Source organism: Gadus macrocephalus, chromosome 5 (assembly GCF_031168955.1).
Source record: "Gadus macrocephalus chromosome 5, ASM3116895v1".
NCBI lineage: Eukaryota > Metazoa > Chordata > Actinopteri > Gadiformes > Gadidae > Gadus > Gadus macrocephalus.
Window position 1 is genome coordinate 10895206 of NC_082386.1, and position 20358 is coordinate 10915563.

The 20358-nt window shown below is 47.9% G+C and overlaps 1 protein-coding gene across 1 annotated transcript in view; it reads left to right on the forward strand.

The window, feature by feature from the left end:
* The window catches only part of LOC132457989 (latent-transforming growth factor beta-binding protein 2-like), a 90337-nt gene that overhangs the window by 41047 nt on the left and 28932 nt on the right, over positions 1 to 20358 (forward strand). The window contains 8 exon segments of the mRNA XM_060052422.1: positions 8083 to 8157; positions 12532 to 12654; positions 13011 to 13175; positions 15075 to 15455; positions 16279 to 16298; positions 17153 to 17189; positions 17670 to 17741; positions 19557 to 20108. Of these exon segments, the coding sequence (XP_059908405.1) occupies positions 8083 to 8157; positions 12532 to 12654; positions 13011 to 13175; positions 15075 to 15455; positions 16279 to 16298; positions 17153 to 17189; positions 17670 to 17741; positions 19557 to 20108 (1425 nt within the window).

The window sequence follows — 20358 nt, forward strand, 5'->3', positions numbered from 1 at the left end:
CTCCCAGCATTCTTTTAATCCTACTAGATGCATGCCTGCCAGTTGGAGCTGTCACAGGGCTGTCACGCACCCCCCCCTGTCATTCCTCATCCATTCCTTGTCAAACGTCCGACCAGAACTTAATCAGAAGCAGACGTCACCTTTCCCCGTCTCCTCCATCTATCACAGACGTCTGTCTATTATTTTCTCCCCTTTTTTCTTCTTCTTTCTCCCTCCGCGCGCCAGATTCACACTTCTATTATGTCCCTCTTTCGGCTCCCAGATGGTCTTCTACGCCGCTTGCTTTGAATCTTCAGGAAGGAAGAAGACAGAGGGAGTGATATATCCATCTCTTTTAGTTGTTTTGGGCGCTGATTTGGCCCAGGTTTCAGATCGCACACAGCCTGGAATGGAATGAATGGGGGGAATGAAGAATACAAAAATAAGAAAGGTCACATATTTTCCCTCTTCTGGCCTCATAGCTTCCCGAAAGAGCTTTCACGAGGAACACCTTTGGATTCCTATCGTAAAGAACGTTGACCTACATCCTTAGAGTGGATCTTCACTTTCTTAAATGCTCCTTTCACTTGACACAGGCAATATGCAGCGACCGACATAAAAGGAACTGAACAATGGCTCTGTTCACTCTGTTGCTCCGTCCCATGCTTATTTTCCATGTGGGAAGCAAGGTCACGCTTGTTTTTATAAGGGGCTGCCGCCGCTCTTGTTGAGCACGTGATAATGATGTCATGAAAGGCAAGTGTGTGTGTTCTTGGATGAGACGCATACATTGGTCAGTTTGATGGCTGGTTGCAAAACACAGTGTTAACTGGGAACACGCATTAGTGCTTCAGGAGTCCTTTGGCACACTATTTTATTGAATCTGAGAAGGATGCCAGTGTGACCACAATTCATCGGCTGTGGCTCTGTTCTCGGACAGAGCCGCGAGCCCCGGGAGAGCCGCGTGTCCTGCTGAGAATTGGGTTCAGACCACGGAAACGAAGCATACTTCTGATGAACCCCTTCCATCCTCGTGATTTCGTTATACTTTAGAAAACCTTTTTGCCAGTTGGCGCCAGTTCTAAACCGGTATTTGTTTGTTTGCTGGTTTGTTTGCCTGGGTACGGAAATGCGTGCGCACGCAAATGCATATGTGTGACCGTTTGTGTTTCTGTGTGTGTGTGTGTGTGTGTGTGTGTGTGTGTGTGTGTGTGTGTGTGTGTGTGTGTGTGTGTGTGTAGGCGTGTGTCTGTTCTGAGGGATGCGAGCCCACTTTAACGAAGCCTGAGACAGCAAGAAGCATCCCATCATTCCACAGTGGAAAAGACCTTTAGTTTACGATGCCCTGATCACCAGCATGCTGCACATTCCAGCCCCGTAACGAGAACCAGATCAAACCCAAGAACTGCAGTCAAATCCTTCGCCCTGCCGGCTCTGATGAGAGAGAGGGGTTGGCGGGAATAAAATCATTGGACCTCGTTTGGACTCCCAGGTTATTAGACCCTGAGCCATGTTTGCTGATAGGAGGTGACGGGAAGGCAGTTGAACCTGTCTTCGCCTATCAGAGATAAACCCCGAATGGCTGATGCGAGAGGAAGTGCAACCCATGGTCGAAGGCGAGGCGGTTTACCGCAAGTCCCTTAAGAAGTACGGTGCGAGAGGAGTGAACTTATGTCTCCCTGGTGATGCAACATACGGCTAATGCGAAGCGTACTGTTCCTTCGCCTCGCAACGCACCGTGAATCGCTCTGGCTTGGAATATCAGAGTAAATCTCCATCAGTAAAATGATCCGGCGCTTACTGGGAAACCCGAAGCCAAGACAGGGACTCCGCAAAGCCATGAAATGGACCTCTTGCCATGTCCCGCTTCTCGCTCGCCTGACACTGTTGGTACAGTTGGATGACAACAGAGAACACAGCCATAGGCGTGTGACTCCCCCCACCCACCCCTGCAATGCTGAATGCGTCCCGAGGTGCCAGAGTAAGACTGGCCAAATCAACTGGCACATAGGAGTCGCCATGGCCACCCCTCCTCTTCTCCACCATCTCCATCGGGCGGCGATGTCACGGTGATGTCACTTCCTTAAGCGCTGTGCCATGTGGCGATCCCACCACACACACACACACACTCACCTACTACTCCCTTCTTGCGATTATCATTGTGTCACTGTGTCAATTTGTCTCACTCTATCGCTTTAGTTAGGTGTAGCGTGCCGTCTAGACTTTACCTATCATAAGCGCTGGAGCTTATGATAGTCCTCCGATTTCCCCACCGTCCCAGGGAAGTTTGAGCTGACCTTCAACCCAGGGGCCGGTGTCTGTGGATATTACTGTCTATGAGTGTACTCAGGTGTTTGTACTGTTGTTAGCACCGGATAGAAACGGGGATGCAAGGCCCTCATCTCAGGAAGAATAGAGTCGGAGCAGATGCGCCTGCCCCTGCCAAGATTTCCATTCTGTAGCAACTCACGTTGATTAGATAGGAACTGTACACCATTTTAACACACCATTTGAACAGCGTTTTGATTCATCAATGCTGACTTTGCTTATCCCACCAAAACCAAAAGATTGAATTTATTAGTTGGACAAGCAAGTTGCTAATCAAGCCGTGGTGGACCCAACTGATTTGGGTAATAAGTCCTGTTCCTCTGACCCATGATGCAAGTAGGCAGTAGGCCAGCGGCCTGGATGCTAATGTAGCTGAATTGTGTGTTGACTAATAAGATACATACTTATTGCATTTTTATGTGCTCTGTAACATGGCATGTCCTTCCTTTGGCGCCAGCTGTTGTGATGACTATTTCAGAGAAAATGGGTGATTATCTAAGAATGTGGATCTGTTTTGAATGTGTCCTTAATCCTGTTTAGATTGGCATCAACAGCTTGCTGAAGTTACAAGTTACTGCAACAAAACAAAAAGTTTTTGTCAAAGGTATTTTCCAGTCAATTTTACTTTCCCATTTGGCCCGTCCTTTCCTTCCCAAATGTTCCTCCCTTCGTACTTCCCTTCCCTAGTATGAATAAGGTCAAGCACCCTGACAACCATTACCGATGGATGGTCCATCTTGCAGACCCCTTCAGGGTCTTTGGCACAGATGAACGAAACCTCCCTTTGGCGTGGCATGGTACTCGTGCATGGATGTGATGTTGTGTATACTTGTTTCAGCAGGAGAACGTTGATATAAGACCATGTGTGTTTCTCATCTGGTTCAGTTGTTGGTTGGTTGGCATGGCCACAGTATTGATATGCCCATGTGGTATAAACCATGCTAGTTTGATAAATGCCAAAAATTCCGACACAAGCGCCAATAGTTGATCATTTGATTGGATCAAACAAACCACTTGGGTTGTTTTGATCCAATCAACCATTGGCATAAGGATGGAAGTGATGGATGTGTCATCTTTGAGAGTCAAAACGATAGTTTTTTTAAATGTGGTCGATAGGGTTTAAATGTGGTCGATAGGGTTTACATGTTTAAATGTGGTCGATAGTGTTTATATATGGTCGATAGGGTTTACATGTGGTCGATAGGGTTTACATGTGGTCCATAGTGTTTAAATGTGGTCCATAGTGTTTAAATGTGGGCGATAGTGTTTAAATGTGGGCGATAGTGTTTAAATGTGGTCGATAGGGTTTACGTGTGGTCCATAGTGTTTAAATGTGGGTGATAGTGTTTAAATGTGGTCGATAGTGTTTAAATATGGTCGATAGTGTTTAAATGTTCTTTTCCCTCACTCTCCACCTCATCATGTTTTTGAGTGAGTTTTTGATCATCGACCTCATGTTTTTTAAATGTGGTCGATAGGGTTTAAATGTGGTCGATAGGGTTTACATGTTTAAATGTGGTCGATAGTGTTTATATCTGGTCGATAGGGTTTACATGTGGTCGATAGGGTTTACATGTGGTCCATAGTGTTTAAATGTGGTCCATAGTGTTTAAATGTGGGCGATAGTGTTTAAATGTGGGCGATAGTGTTTAAATGTGGGCGATAGTGTTTAAATGTGGGCGATAGTGTTTACATGTGGTCGATAGGGTTTACATGTGGTCCATAGTGTTTAAATATGGTCGATAGTGTTTAAATGTGGTCGATAGTGTTTACATGTGGTCGATATTGTTTAAATGTGATCGATAGTGTTTAAATATGGTCGATAGTGTTTAAATGTTCTATTCCCTCACTCTCCACCTCATCCCTAACTCTCCACCTCAAGCTGGTGTGTAGTGAGCGTTCTGGCACCGATTGGCTGCCGTGCATCACCCAAGTGGGTGCTACATATTGGTGGTGGTTAATGAGGTCCCCCCTTCACTTTAGGCGTCTTTGAGTGTTATTAATTATTATTATTCTTCATGTTTAACCTCTGTTTTCCTTTTATTCCTAGTCTGTTTTACATAGTTTTGAATGATGACTATATGCTCTGTAAGGTGACCTTGGGTGTCTTGAAAGGCGCCTCTAAATTAAATGTATTATTATTATTATTATTAAAACATCCTGATTGATTAAAGTAATTGTACTTGCTTTTAATTTGGACTCAACCAGTTTGCCCTGAAGCCATTTCTGGGAGCCACATTTGTCAAGAAGAAAGAAATTAAGAAAGTAAATATTAGCTTTTGATGGGTGGTCTCCGATGGGAAAATGGTGGGGAATCTTGAATCTCCCTCCTCATCCGCTTCTTGTGGACTTTCTCAGGTTCTTCAAGCCGTTGACGGGGGTACGTCCCGGACTCCGACGGCCCACTATGTAGATCCCATGGGAGCCCCAGTGGTGTGATCAGCCTGTGATTGATAGGCCCAACCAAGGACCCTTAACAGGCTTTAGAGGAAAACCTCCGGACTGTGTGGCCCTGAGAGGAATAATTGTGTTAAATCGCAAATGAAAGTTTCTTTTTCTGTCCAGCAGAGTAACCCAATTGACTAGATGTACCAATCTCCCAGGCCTTGTCCTTCACTCTTTCCTTTTTTGTCGTTGATTTGCATAAGCTTCCTTTTCAGTCCACTACCCCCTAGTAATGCCTCAGAGCAGCGTTGACTATGGTATCAGAAAAGGGAATGAATGGATGTTGATTCAGATTTGAGACTGCGCTGCCAACCATGGAGTTCCAGGAAATGTGGATTTTGTTTTTTCCTCGACTGAGGAGGTCCGAGCTAATATTATTTAACAGTGGCAAACAGCCTGCACAATCCCCCTAGCTTATGAGGGTCAATAAATGAGTGGGTGGTGCAGGGGGGGGGGAGACAAAGTATGGCCGGTGAATGGTCCTAAATGGATAATCAACCATTAGGAGCCTGCGTTCTGTGTGGATAGAGGCCAGCTCTATGCTCTATGTTACCAAGGGGAGCAGTAATAGGTGCCTGAGGCTACTCTTGCGTGGTACCACTGCCTTGGTAACAGCAGCAGTGAGTTGCGCAGTTGTGGGAATCTTGTAATTGTGCACAAACATCTGCCAAAGACGTTAGCCCTCAAGAAGAACAATTTAGTTTTGTATAACTTGAAACGTAACTTCGGCATGAAATCCAATGACCAGGCCAGGCCAGGACTGCTTAGTATTGTTGTGTTAAATCAGTTCATCCGAGCGTCACTGACAGACCTGCGTCTCCTCAGACACCCCCTTTCCCGACCCTCCCTCCCCTCCGCACTCCCGCCAGGTATCCCATGGCATGTGCACCCTGCCGTCCCGCAGGCCGGACTTGCCCTGATCCCCCCGCCATGGGAGGGCGTGGACCCCACCCCAACAGCTCATTACCAGGGAGCCTTGCCAGTGGGATTAGAGGGGGAGCGCAGAGGAGGCGGAAAAGCTGGGAGTCGGGGCCGGGAGGGGCGTCACTTTGACACGATTATCCGGCCCCCCGAAACAACATTCCCACCCTGTCACCTCCAACCCTCCCTTCCCAACGCACACACACACACATGCGTGCACACACATACACATACACATACACACAGACACAGACACACGTACAAACACACACACACACACACACACACACACACACACACACACACACACACACACACACACACACAACCCTACCTTCCCCTAGAGTCTTGCTTGCTGCATGAAAGGGGAGCCTACCTTCTCATCTGATTCAGTTTTGCTCTGTCAAACATTTGGTACCTTGCTGGTCCACTGGGTCACAGCAGGACCAAAATATAACTCAGGACACTGATTCACAGGATGCGCCATCCTCTGTGTTTGGTGTGTGTGTGTGAGTGTGTGTGTGTGTGTGTGTGTGTGTGAGAGAGAGTGAGTGTATTGGAGTAATTGGACATTGGAAGATTACTCTGACACCAGAAAGTCAGCCAAAGAAAAAAGGATGAATCAGTATCACTGTAGGTCACTTCTAATGCCTCGACCGGTGAATCATTTCACTCGATTATCATCCTAATTATTGCTAATTACATCATGCTACTCTGTTATTTGTTACAAATGTGCGGGTGGCTTGGAAACCGCCACAATGTCTGGTCCACAGCTTATCCGATTGTTGGTCAATCCAACAATCGGTTGAATCAATCCAGATCCGTCTTTATCGTCCAACATTGACGCTGGCACCTACAGAGGTACCTCACCCCTGTTTATAAACGCGGGCCCCCAGAAACCCCCTAATTGGCAGCTGCCACAGTAACCTCCAACCCAACATCATCCGGGCCCTCCATTCCTAAGCGAGTGGCCCCTGTAGGAACGGGAGAATGAAAACAAACGCTAAGAGGGATCTTCAAACAAACACCGGAGCACTGGAAGGTCTTTGTGCCTGCGTGCTATTGCTGCTAGTGTCTGATGACACAAGAGGCTAGATCGGGGCTAGAGAGATGTCAGGGTGGGGGGGGGGGGGGGGGGTCCCTCCCTCGGTTCACCGGCGGTGTCTTAAGGTGGAGCGACCCGCGTGAGAACACTTGAGTCCGGACCTCTTTCTGGTCGTAGCTCGGCCCTGCCGTCCAGACAGGCCGCATCAAGGCAGAGCTCCCTGTCAATCACTTAGGGGGGAAAGACAACATATTAATGTGGTGGGGTAAACCGCAGCACAGTTTAGACCGTATTCTGAAAGAGGAAGAGGACGGTCTAAAGTGTGCTGTGGTTTTTGTGTTATCTTTGCTGGTAATGCTTTAACAGCTTTTTAAATCGTGTTTCTTTATTTGTTCAACTCTTTTTTCCCCTCCTTCTATGTTGGTTCTGCCGAGGAGTTCAAACGGCGTTCGCTGTTTTGTTCTTAAAGAAATTAATGGATGTACTATAGAAATGGGATAGTTATGACGAGCTGAGATGAATCTCAGAGTGATCACAAAGCAAAGCATCGTAAAACAGCAGTTTAGGTTTGATACGACGCTTGATCGCACCGTGGATTTATCATAGGCTTTTAACGAGTGTGACACACACACACACACACACACACACTCCATTTCCATGTGCACAGTGTCCCAACCCCCCTCATGATAGTCACATTGACCTCGTCTTCCTGCTCCCCTTGTATTAAACGGAGTTAACCTCTCTCGGCAGGGGGTCGACTGAGTTATAACGCACCGTGTTTCATGGTCCCTTCGGACGAGTGGGGACACCTGAGTTTCATTTACAACTGTGAGTTGGCGGGACATTCAAAGGACCCAGGAGGACACGTCCTATCCTATGTCTTTTAATACTTCGGTACATTCAGAAGAGGTTTTACTATTGCACCACACTCGCCATACATTAAGCCCTGATTGCTCCTGCCAGAGTGCTTATATTGGTCTCCGTGGTTGGGGTGTGGGCTTGCTCCGTAGCGAAGGTCAAGTGCTTCCTAAGAGATATTTAAGATAGCCTTTCACTGCAGCTCCCCTGGGCTGGTGGGATGTATGGGTTTTAGGATTATAAATGACATGTGCTGTTAGTGTTACTGTAAAGTTGCCTGATGGGGATCCATTTACACCAATTCACTCTGGGGTCCCCCAGGGATCCATCTGGGGGTCCCCTCACATCTGTAAGTGATAGGATCTCTTCTGGAACTTCTCTTTCCCCTCCTCTGTGACCACAAAGCTCTCCCATTCTGACTCATTGGAGAGACATTCTTTTTTAAATGTTGTATTATTGTTCTTTTAATTCTTTCCGACATTTTCGCTTTTCTTTTTATTTTGCAGCATACGCGGTGATCGCAAACGGACAGGTGGAATGTCCGAAAGGTTACAAACGGATGAACGCAACCCATTGTCAAGGTAAGCAATGGACTTTTTAATGAAGCTCCACCAAAACACTTTCGCCCAAGATCAAATCAGAGGTCCAGGAACAATAACACTTCTGGCACAAACAAACATTCAAATCTAAACCTATACATCTAAATCGCTATCCTGATGGCATAATTGACTCATGGCATAATATGACTATTATTGGCTTATCGGTCACAATATTCATATTTTGGCCAAATTGTGATATCTAACCTAACTCTACTCTCCTAATACTGCTGATTCACTTAGCCTCATTGGCTATATCCTAAGCCAATCAGAGTGCTTTCTACATTCCAAATTCGCACTTAAGCAATTGTGCTATGAGGCTAACAAAAGGTTCTTGCAAAAATGCCAAACGGTTCCTCACTGTATGACAAGGCCTATGGGAATCAGGCCAAGGGTACACCCGCCCAGGTCTGTCAAAGGTCAAAGTTCAGCCTCCGATAAGCCCCTGGGGTGACTGTTCTAATTGGTAGGTTCAGGGGGAAAGGCACACAAGACCCTGATTATCTTCAGCCCTTTGTGGTGGTTTCGTAATGTTTTTCCAATCAATGTGTTACCGAACCAACACTGTCCAACAAGAAGCGTGTTCCTAAGGCTCGTCCATCTAACGCAGGCAAACCCGATTATACAAATAAGGTTTTCATCCCTGGTTGCTTTCTCACAATATTTCACAGTCTGTTGTAAGAATGTTCCAAGTTGATGAATACGTAGCCACCCACAGTGTTCATACTGAATAGCCATTCGTTCTGAGGCAACTGAAACAATGCATTTGTTATCTGCTCTTTCTTCACACCCGTATAAACATGTGTTGTGAGTAACGGCCCAAGCGGCCATGATATATCGCCTCGTCTCTTAACGGGGTTCAACAGCACTTGTGTTAGCACATTATCTATGTATAGGATCGTAAACGAAAAGGGGGATCGGGTGCTCACTATGGTTCCCAAGAAGTACATGTTTTTTTTATCCAATGAATGAAAACGTACTTAACAGCATGATGTTCAGTTGGGACCTCCTCACTGACCCTCACTCCAACCAACAGATTGCTTTGTCTTGCGTTAGGTCTTAGTGGTATGTACAGTACAATTGATCTGCTGCTTTCTCGAGATTTACAGTTTAATGTTTCACTTTCTAACGTTTATTTTTCTGTATATGTATATAAGGGAAAAAACTGCTTTTGCCCAAGAACACATCAACCATTTTCCGCAACGGTGTCAAGAATGTCCTGCCAACAAGCCCAGTCATTTATTTTATTCAAAGTCATATTTTATAATCGCTTCAAGATGCTCTCTCCGTTGCTTGTTTCATGAAAATCCCCAAAGCAAAGTTGACAGTTACCCACAATATTTACTGCCATGCATCAAAGTCTTCTCCTCTTTTTCTGCTGCTTCTCCGTTCTCCCCAAGAAATAGTTTTAATTTGGCCCCTCAGAAGGACTGCCAAGCAGCTAGAAACCTTAGGTTCTTCTGGGATTCCGTCATTTTTATCAGGAGTGTCTCCAGAATGATGCGTGGCTCCTCGCCCCGGGCTGCTTGTACAACGTTTACTGGAACGTGCTAGGACTTGTCTCCCATCCCGGTTTGTGTGTTTGACTCTAGAAATAGACATGATTCACACTTGCTTTCAATGTCAGCCATCTTTAGTCTCTGAAGTCCTAACCGACTGAAGATGTCACCTCCTTGGTCCACATGCATTCTGATTTCAGATTCAGATTCATTTCAGATTTTTTGGTAAACAGCTCTGAAGAGTGCCCTAGAGATACCAGATCAACAAAGCAAAGCCACCATGTGTTGGACGATTCTTAAATGAAGGGACCCAAATGGTTTATTAAATGTTTTGTGAGCACCTACATTCCTAGCACTATTTGCCTTTGTGGGGAGTCACACACTTAACCCTGGCCGTGTTAATGCCATGTTTGACCAATTGAAGTGCACGAGACTGCCTACAGCTGTCGGTTTAAAACTGTCGATCGGCTGCTAAGGTTCAGCTTTGAAAAGCTGCTGAAGAAAGTTTATCATGATTAATAAGTGATATTAATCATGTTAAATACTCTGTAGAGCGGCAGTCTAGGTCAGGCTCTTTCTCCACCGTGATCATGCGTGGATGTTTTTCCAAATATAATAAGTAAAGATCAAGTTCTAAGGTCAGTGAGAAACAGGCCTCCGTCCATTAATTGTAGCTTTGGCCAGAATGTGATAGGGATCAGTTACGATAAGCAGTCTCGCGGTGGATCCATTTTTCATCATGATTTGTAAGACTGATGTAAAACGTGTCATTTTATTCACTGAATTTGTGTTGTAGCACTCAAAGAGCAAAATTATTCAACTGAAACATTCCTGCTGATGTATTTAAGAATAGTGAGGGTCATCTTAGGAACAAGCTGAAAAATTGGCTGCAGTAGGCAAGACGTAACGGAGCCCTGAATGCGACAAAGTGACAGCTAAGAACAGAACATACCACCAGGAAAATCCGCATGTAGACGGCTCTGCCCTCCATCTCCGTCGAACAACAGGCGGTGAGACCGAGAGCGAGCGACCGAGCATAAAGCAGAGGTAGGTGTTGAGATTAGTGCTGGTCATGACTGGTCGTCATGGAAGTCAGTTCCAATCCCTTCAAACCCACCAGCAGACTGTAACAATAGCACTAATCTGGGACTGGAGCAGAGCGCGGATTAAGGGACCCCATGTGATGAAGGCTGAGGCCAACCCTGACCCTGGCTCCCCACAGACGGCCGCCCGAGGAAGAGCTGGTTCAAGGGCTCACAGACAGCGCTGCCGACTCCCTCATCTCTGTGAAAACCTGCCCCGTTGTTATGTATGCAGAGAACAGACAGACGTGACATATTTGTTTCTGGTAAGGGGAACTAGGGAGTGTTTATAGTGTCACTAACAATATGGCAAGTGGCTGGGCCATGAGATGGCCATCTGTAACCTTCCAAACCCCCGCTAACACTAAAACTAACAATTCAAATCTTCGAAATGTATACAGTGTAGAGATTGCTCTCTCTCTCACACACACACACACACACAATCATACACACTTACACACAAACAGATTGGATATATACACACATGCATGTATTACTTCTACACCCGTACATAAATACATGCATACAGGCATACACGTATACATACACGCATGCACGCATGCATACATACATACACACACAGGCAGACAAACAACCAAACACACACACACGCACACACACACACACACACACACACACACACACACACACACACACACACACACACACACACACACACATAAAGACAAACAGATAAAAGGAAAAACTGGATAATGAGCGGAGAAGAAAGGGAGAAAGAAGCATTGCTTAAGTATTTATCAGGCACATTCCCCTCCCCTCATAGTCTCACTTTTTCCAGCAGGAAGCAAAACAACAAAACAAGACCAGATTAATTGGAATTGGGAAAATCAGTGGTGGCAGGCTGTCAGGTTCCAGTCGTCAGACTAACGGGAACCTTTCCTAATGATTTTCTCTCCATTTAACATTGAGTTAAAGCAAATATTTTTTGTTGCGCCGCAGTGTTCGACGGCGTGACGCTGAGGTATGCAGGATGGCATGGCCCTCTATAGGCGGCACGCTACCTAGCTCAGATCCTTTTGGAGACCCAGGGAACGGCCGTTTGAGGAACTCAAAGTGAGCCAAGCGCCAGTCAGCACCGCGCCTCTCCGCGCCTCTCCGCGCCACATGGCTTTCACTAAAGGAAGGGAAAAAGACTTTGGGGTCTCCGTTCCTTGACGTAACCCGAAGACACCGTGATATTGGCCGCATTAAGGACCAAGCCACTCCAAAACAGAAAAAGGAAAATGATCCTAATCTAAAACATGGTCCTTTTTTCTCTGTGTACGCCTGAATCATTGCAATGTTTTGACAATCGGTACTGTGTGTTCTTTTTGCCTGTCTTGGTCATGTCATCGACCGAGCACGGTCATTTCATACAATGTGCAGCCTCAATGAGATGCCATGTTTTAACAACCGCTGCAGGGGGCGCTGGCATTTTGTCCTACATGCCTTTGTTTCACTCCCTGTCAGCCCAGGACACAGGAAGATCCCTACGTATTTGGGTCACATGTCAACCCTGTTGGCGATGATGCAACATGCATACAATGTAAAGAGAAAGAGGAAAGGAAAATAAGAACGATTAAAAACGCCAAGATGTAATGTTGAATTGCACCTTGTGGAACCCAAGCTGCGTTTGCCAGGGGTTTTATCATTTTATTGGTCTCTTAGATACAGTAAAACAAAATCCTGACAAACCAGATGAGCTTTACTCAAACCATTAGCGCCGAGTTAGGGGGGTCGACAGCCGCGGGACTTACACCCGTACGTCTTTTCCACAGACATCAACGAGTGCGCGATGACAGGACTCTGCAAGAACGCCGAATGCCTCAACACCAAAGGCAGCTACAGGTGCACCTGCAAGCATGGCTTCATGCTGGACCCGGCCCGGAGCCACTGCGTCTGTGAGTCCACGTTTCCAACTTGCAAAAAGGAAAACAACGTCTACCGGGGCCCCAGTGTGGCGCCATGACTCAGTGCATGAAATATGCAGTTTGACACGGCCAGCTCGTCGCATGTTACCTAGCAGAGTGTTACGGGATACAGGCAAAGTATTCCTAGCTAACCTGAAAAACTTGCTGGTAAGCCCGGACAGACGCTTACTTCCCAGCTGGAACAGATGCTGTGACATCAACTCAGACACTGTAGGCTATATTCTCTTGAAAGTGGTTTAGCCGCCGATTTGATATTCCGTATGCAGTCTTTGCTCCTTAACCCTCTATGTCCTCCTCCTCCTCCTCCTCCTCCTCCTCCCTTGCAGCGGACAAGGCCGTGTCCGAGAATAAGGGGCTGTGCTACCGGTTCTCCTCAGCAGGCGGCTGCACCCTCCCGCTGCCCGCTTCCATCACCAAGCAGATCTGCTGCTGTAGTCGTGTGGGCAAGGCCTGGGGGCCCGGCTGTGAACGCTGCCCTGTGCCCGACTCAGGTAGAGCCGCCCCTGCGTCCGACTGGGAAATGCTGTCCGTGGGGTTCTCTCTCTGTCTGTCCACATCAACACTGTTTCTGTCCGTCTCGCTTGTTCAGGGCTTGATCCAAGAACCAAACCAAGTTAGCGGTCTGGTGACTCTGATTCGACCACATTTAGTCTTTAAATTCTATTTAGCGTCCGGTTTTATTGGTCGACGGTGGCAGTAAAAATGAAAGGCGCTGAAACTCAAAACAGTGGAGAAAAGGAAAACGGGGTTCTGTTCTGTCATCGTGGTGCGGTGCGGCCCGGTTTGTGTTGGATAACCTGATGTGTTTGATGTGGAACTAGACCAAAAAAGCAAATAATTATGACATGTCGGGGCCCCCGTGTTAGTCATGCTCGTGTGTTATCACTCCGACCCAACCAATGGCGTAGCGGTGATTCACGGGAGAATAAACGGAAACGTGCGGCCGCGCCAAGTGAAACACGGGACGTTGTCATCCTTTATCGGACTTCAAAGTGTCTGAGGGAGAGTGTGCGCTTCATACACTAGCTGGATTAACTCCCGGCCAACTGGGTTGTCATAGATCACATATCATGCAGACAATCCCCCGTGATGCCTCTCTCTGCACACACTCGCCCACACACACCACACACCCCCACCCTCCACCGCACACACATGTCCTGATTACTTCGACCCTGGCTTTTGTAGTGCCTGACAAGCCGTTAGAGGCGCGTTCGGCAGCGAGCGGTGAGAGTGATCATTGTGGATTTGGTAACAGTAGCCCCCATTGACTCACATTCCAGCCTGGGTTGCAGCTGCACTGATGTGGTTTCTGGTCACATGCAGCTTCTCCCCCCCCCCCAACCCGTCTACACACACATACACACACACACACACACACACACACACACACACACACACACACACACACACACACACACACACACACACACACACACACACACACACACAGACACACACAAACACACACACACACACACACACTCATACATACACACACTTACACTTAGGATACATCCGTCAGTGGCCTATCGGGTCCACCTACTGCATTCACACATGAATTTCCAGTGACCGCATATCAGTCGTTTCTCCGGTCTGTGCTCCAGACTGCCGGGTTTCTGATGGCATAGGGTTGCTGCGTGCAGGTCAGGCAGGGGACAGGGGACACACACACACCGTTCCCCCTTGTAATGGACTCACCATCGCTGAGGGTTGTTGGGCACAGCCACAAAGACGGTCAATCTAGCCCGCCCATCTCTTTCATCCGGTCAGCCAATCCTCTGTCAGCCTCTCACATGCCTCTAAAGCAGTCAGTTCAGAGTTCAGCTTCTATTGCATGATCCTCTGTTTCCCTCACTTGCATGGCTGTGTGTGTGTGTGTGTGTGTGTGTGTGTGTGTGTGTGTGTGTGTGTGTGTGTGTGTGTGTGTGTGTGTGTGTGTGTGTGTGTGTGTGTGTGTGTGTGTGTGTGTGTGTGTGTGCATGTGTGACGTGTGTGTGTGTAGAATTGTGTGTTAACGTCTATATGTGTGTGCGAGTGTCTCTTCGATTCGAGTGTGACAGCTATACCTAAATCCTTCCAAATCCTTTCTCTGGTCGACCTCAGTGACAGCTGCCATCCGCCCGCCAGCGCCTCCACGTCCTCAGCCATAGAGGAAACAGTATCCACTCCACTGCACAGTGCGCTCTGTACAACGCGACATGCTATACATAACAGCGTTACACGCCCGGCTAATGGGATCGTTTCAAACACCGGGCAGAAATATGAGCCGTTATAATACTCTGGCAAGCTTCTGCAAAAAATAAATAAAAAAAGGATCAAGACAGGAAAAGTGCAATAGTGGTTCTGTGCTTCATTGTCTGCTGCCTGTCTGCTCTTCCTGCCCCCGGCAGACGACTTCAAGGAGATCTGCCCCGCGGGCCACGGCTACACCTACTCCCGCTCCGACGTGCAGATCTCCCTGAGGCAGCTTGAGGAGGCCGACCTGAGGAACACCGGCATCACCTGGCTGGACCCCAGCCCCCTGGAACCCGTGTGGCCCCCCTACCTGCCAGAGCAGCCGAACCCCGACCCCCACCAACACCACAACCACCACCAGCACCACGTGCCCCAGGTTCCAGTGTACCCAGAGCCACCGCAGGTAACCCAGCACCACCCCCACCCCCAGACGCCCCACCAGCCGAGACAACCACCACCCACACCTGCGGAGCAGCCCGTGGACCCCCGTGAAGACACGCGCCAGCCGGCCAGCGAGTGGCCCGGTCAGCCCGAGGGTGAGAATAAACGGTTCTATGTGATTCAACCAGCACTGAGGCAGCGGCGGTCCGTGTTGACTCTAGGGCTGATAAATCTCTGGAGCTCGCGGCGAAAAGAGAGGATTTCTTGTGACAGGGCAGGGCCCTGCAGAAGAGCCTCAGAGTTATCCAAACATGGTCATAATCTCTTGACCACTTGTTGTCCGCCGTGTCTGGGAGCCTGATTACACAATAGGGAAAGTTTTCCTATGGATTAAGGGGGGAACTATCGCCGTACGATAGACAAAACATCAACAGGATGTTAGGATCTCCATGTGTCACGTTTGTCGGATTTAATCGAAACCTAGGAGTAATCCGGAAGGTCAGAGGGCAAACAGCTGTAGCCTCTGGATTCCCCAAACATCATCTTCCTCCCGTTTGACTCCTATGGGGATACGATTCAGAGGCATGTCCGCCAGTAGCATCAGATGGTGCATTTATATACAAAGCGACAATTCTGTAAATATTTAGCAATATCTGTGTGCATTATTAAAGCTATCTGCGTCTGTGGCTCTCTCCCAGTGGTCCATTGCAGGCCGTCCCAAACTCGTTTTTCTCGAAAGGCTGACAAAGACGTATGACTTCTACATATGCTATCCAGCATACACTCAATGTAATGTTGGTTTTATAGGTCATAACGACCTCTGAGGTCAAGTTCCCTGAACGAGAACGAGGGGCTAGGTGTTGTGCTGACAACCTTGTTAAAGTAGGCAGAATGTGAAGCTATCGTCACTATTGTGTATGAATCCATCTCTCTCTTCTCCCTCTCTCTCTCTACCTATCTCTCTCTTTTTCACAACAGATGTGGAAACACTGAGCCTGGTAAGTCCCCCAACTCCCCCCCCCCCCCCACACACACACAGACACAGACACATACACACACACGCACACACACACACGTGCACGTGCACACACAAACGCACACAGACAGACACACGCACACACACACACACACACACACACAACCCACACACACACAAACACAGAGACACATACACACACAAACGCAGACACACAAACACAGAGACACATACACACAAACACAGAGACACATACACACACGTACACAAACACAGAGACGCACACACACACACACACACACACACACATTCACACACACAACACAAATACACCCACCCACACACGCACGCACTCAGACACAGAGACACACACGCACACACATACACACAAGCACACACACACATATACACACACACACACACAATTCCTCGCCACATGCTTTGTAAATGTTTATCTTAGAAGGATAGGCTCGGGCCATCTCATCGTAAGAGGCTTGCGATGACATAACCCATCCCAAACACATTTAGTAAAACACATGCAGTCTATTTGCACCAAGGATGGTGGCAGAGCCGACTAATTCCACTAGTTATGACCGTCATGGCTACAAGTTCACCTGTTTGTTAAAATGGCCCAAATATTTGTTCATGCTTCATCATGCACACATTTCTGTGTGTTTGTTTATGTGCCTCTGTCTGTGTTTGTGCTGGAATTGTATTCATATATTATCCAGGACCCCTACAACGGCCAATTAAAATACATAAGATGGCTATTGACACATCAATGCGTGTGAAAATATCAACGTTTTTTCTGTTTTATTTTCATATGATAACCGTAGGAATGAACACTATAATAACCATGTTGTTGTGATCTTCTAGCCAACGGTTGTGACAGCCTCCCCTGAGCCACATCCAGGTATTTATTCCCTATTATTCCTCACACTGCTTTCCTCCACCCTCTGATGTTTCATACCCAGAGCCAAGTATACGTTCATATTCCTTATGCATTCAGAAAGAGACCGACCTCACAATCCACGTCTATAAATGGCTTTCCTAGCAGTCACGGTCGTTGCTGCCCTTGTCCAGAGGAAAACATGAGACTTGAGAACCGCAGCCGTAGAGCCGTAGAGCCCATTTGATTTATATGCGTTGTTTTGTTGTGTTTAGTCGTAGGAATGACATAAATCATTTTATATAGCCGTCATGCTGAAACAAGACGGTCCTTTATGTAACCTCAATTACAGTCCTTTGAAAAACAGGTAGTATGTCATCCAAGCCATGCGGAAGGAAAAACGACCCTTTGAAATAACAAACATACTTTATTATTACGTTCTCGGGGAAATATATTAGCACACCCCGCTCCGCTTACTAACGCACTTTTTTCCTCCTCCAACAGAGAGGACCCCAGAACCTGGGCCATACGTTGAGGAAACCTTCCTGGTGGACCCACCCACCGAGCCCCAGCCAGGTGAGGCCCGCTCCACCAACACACTCTGCTTTAAGGAGGTGATGTTACGCCACCAGGTGTGAGTGGGGTTAGCCATTACAAGCCGTTTGAAAATGTCCACTTAGAATCTTGGAAGCAAAAGTTGCTCATCTGTCCATCATACATCCAGGTCCTAGATGTATGATGGACAGATGAGCAACATTTGCTACATGGTATTTTGATCTATCCAGCGTATATCCAGCTGGACACTCCCACTTGTGACGTCACTAAAACACAGAGAAGGCTGATTTTCAAACGGCTTGTAATGGCTAATCACACTCAAACCTGGTGGAATAATATCACTCCTTTAAAGGCAGTGGCTCTGAAGAATAACGCCTGAGTGACATTGCTTCTAAATCAGCCAGGGAGGGGCTTCGACCACAGACACGTGGAGCCCTGTATGGTTCGCTCCGGGCTTCGTGCCACAGTGTGAAACATGCGACGGAACTGCGTTCTTTTTTTATATTGTCCGTTGCAACGTCTCCAGCGCCGCGGTTCCCGGGTTCAGCCAGGGTTTAGTGGACCCTGTTTATCAGGACTTTATTGGCTTGCTTGCGGTGGCTGTGCGTCACACAGCTCTCCACAACTTAATTGTGTGTTATTGTGTGTTTGTGAATGTGCGTGTGCAAGAGAGGCATGCGGTGCCTCCCTCTCACCCAAGGTGAGAGGGAGAAGGAGGGAGGGAAAAAGAGAGAGAGAGAGAGAGAGAGAGAGAGAGAGAGAGAGAGAGAGAGAGAGAGAGAGAGAGAGGAGAGGAGGGAGGAGGGAGGGAGGAGGAGGGGGAGAGAGAGAGAGAGAGAGAGAGAGAGAGAGAGAGAGAGAGAGAGAGAGAGAGAGAGAGAGAGAGAGAGAGAGAGAGAGAGAGAGAGAGAGAGAGAGAGAGAGAGAGAGGGAGGGAGGGAGGGAGGGAGGGAGGGAGGGAGAGAGGGAGAAGGGGGGGGGGGGTAGGTAGGTAGTCGAATAGTGTGTGATAAATTCAGAGATTCAATAAGAGACAGTAGAGGATCACATTTCTGAATGCCAAGGCTCCGTAACCCAGTGCAAGTCAGCAGTCTTACCCAAAACAGATTCCCTCTGAAAAGATACAACAGACCCCAAGACCGTCACACATGGAAGGGTCCACAGCCCCAGGTTCACAGAGCAAAGAACATACCTTAGCCAATCACCTCTCCAACCACCCATAACAACTGTAAGTGATACAATGAAACCCACCCAGTCATCCATGACCCTGACTATAAAAACAGCAGGACGGTTTTCACCAAGAGGGAACATGTGTAAACGGAATGCACATTTTCTTTGTATTAAATCTTCTTTTAATCCAAGCTTCGTCCACATGACGACGGCGGACCTCGGGAAATAACACACTTTTTTTCCCCGCTAACTTGAGCATGTCCACAGAACCACGGCGCCGCCAGCAATCGAGAAACTTGGCGTGGTCAAGCGGGGCCTTTCTGCCGATCGTTCCAGGCATCAAAGGTCACATTTTTGATCTCCGGTGCTTGTTAAGTGCAGGGGTGTAACTCACACACAATGTGGGCTTTATTAGAATAACACTGTCGGATTTCACCCTTAATACTCGGCTGCCCATCTGTGCTGCAGAGCTGCATCTGCGAGCCTCATGAATCACAAAAAAGCTCTGTTGTGATGGAACCTGCAACGAGATGTCAAAATAACGTTTCTCTGATTACATTCTGCCTCAGGCCCGAAAAAATTCAATGTTTTTCAACACTGACTGTGTAACTCTGTTTTAATGTACAATGCACGGTATGTACATCATTGTATCCCTCTGTGTCTCAGCTATAGACAAGTGCGCCCTGGCCCCCAACATATGCGGCCATGGGACGTGTGTGTCGGTGCAAACGGGCTACACCTGCTCCTGTGACCCCGGCTACAAGCTCAGCGCCCTGCAGACCAACTGCATCGGTGAGCCAGGGAGAGGGATGTGCTGTTGCAAAGTAGACCGGGCTGGCAGTCACACACACAGACAAACTCTCATTCTCTCTCCCCTTCTATCTATCTCACTCACACTCACACACCTAGACTCACAAACTCCCACTCCCACGTACACAGACACACATACGCACAGACACACATACACACATACTCTCACTCTCTCTCTCTCCTCTCTTTCTCCATCTCCCTCTATCTATCTCTCGCACACGCACGCACGCACGCACATGCACGCACGCACGCACGCACGCACGCACGCACGCACGCACACACACACACACACACACACACACACACACACCACCGCTCACCCAAACAGACACACACAGGCCTCGGGGGAGCCCTCTCAGCACATCATCCCAACACGAGCGTCTTTCACGCTGCAGCAGCAGCAGCCTTGACAGAGTTCCTGCTGGCCAGAGGGAAAATAATCCATTTGTTTATGTTGACTTGCTCTGTGATGCCTGACAAGAGCACAGCACAGCGTCCAAACAGCTGTCATGCTGCTGTGATCTCTTACCTAACCCACAGCTAGAGGCGGGGGTAGGGCCAAAGCATCTACCGCTCTGGGCCGCACCGGGACCTCATGTGTGAGTGAGGAATGCCCGAAGCTGTGCGACTTCCTCAGTCAGGCCTTGAGAAGCCTGTC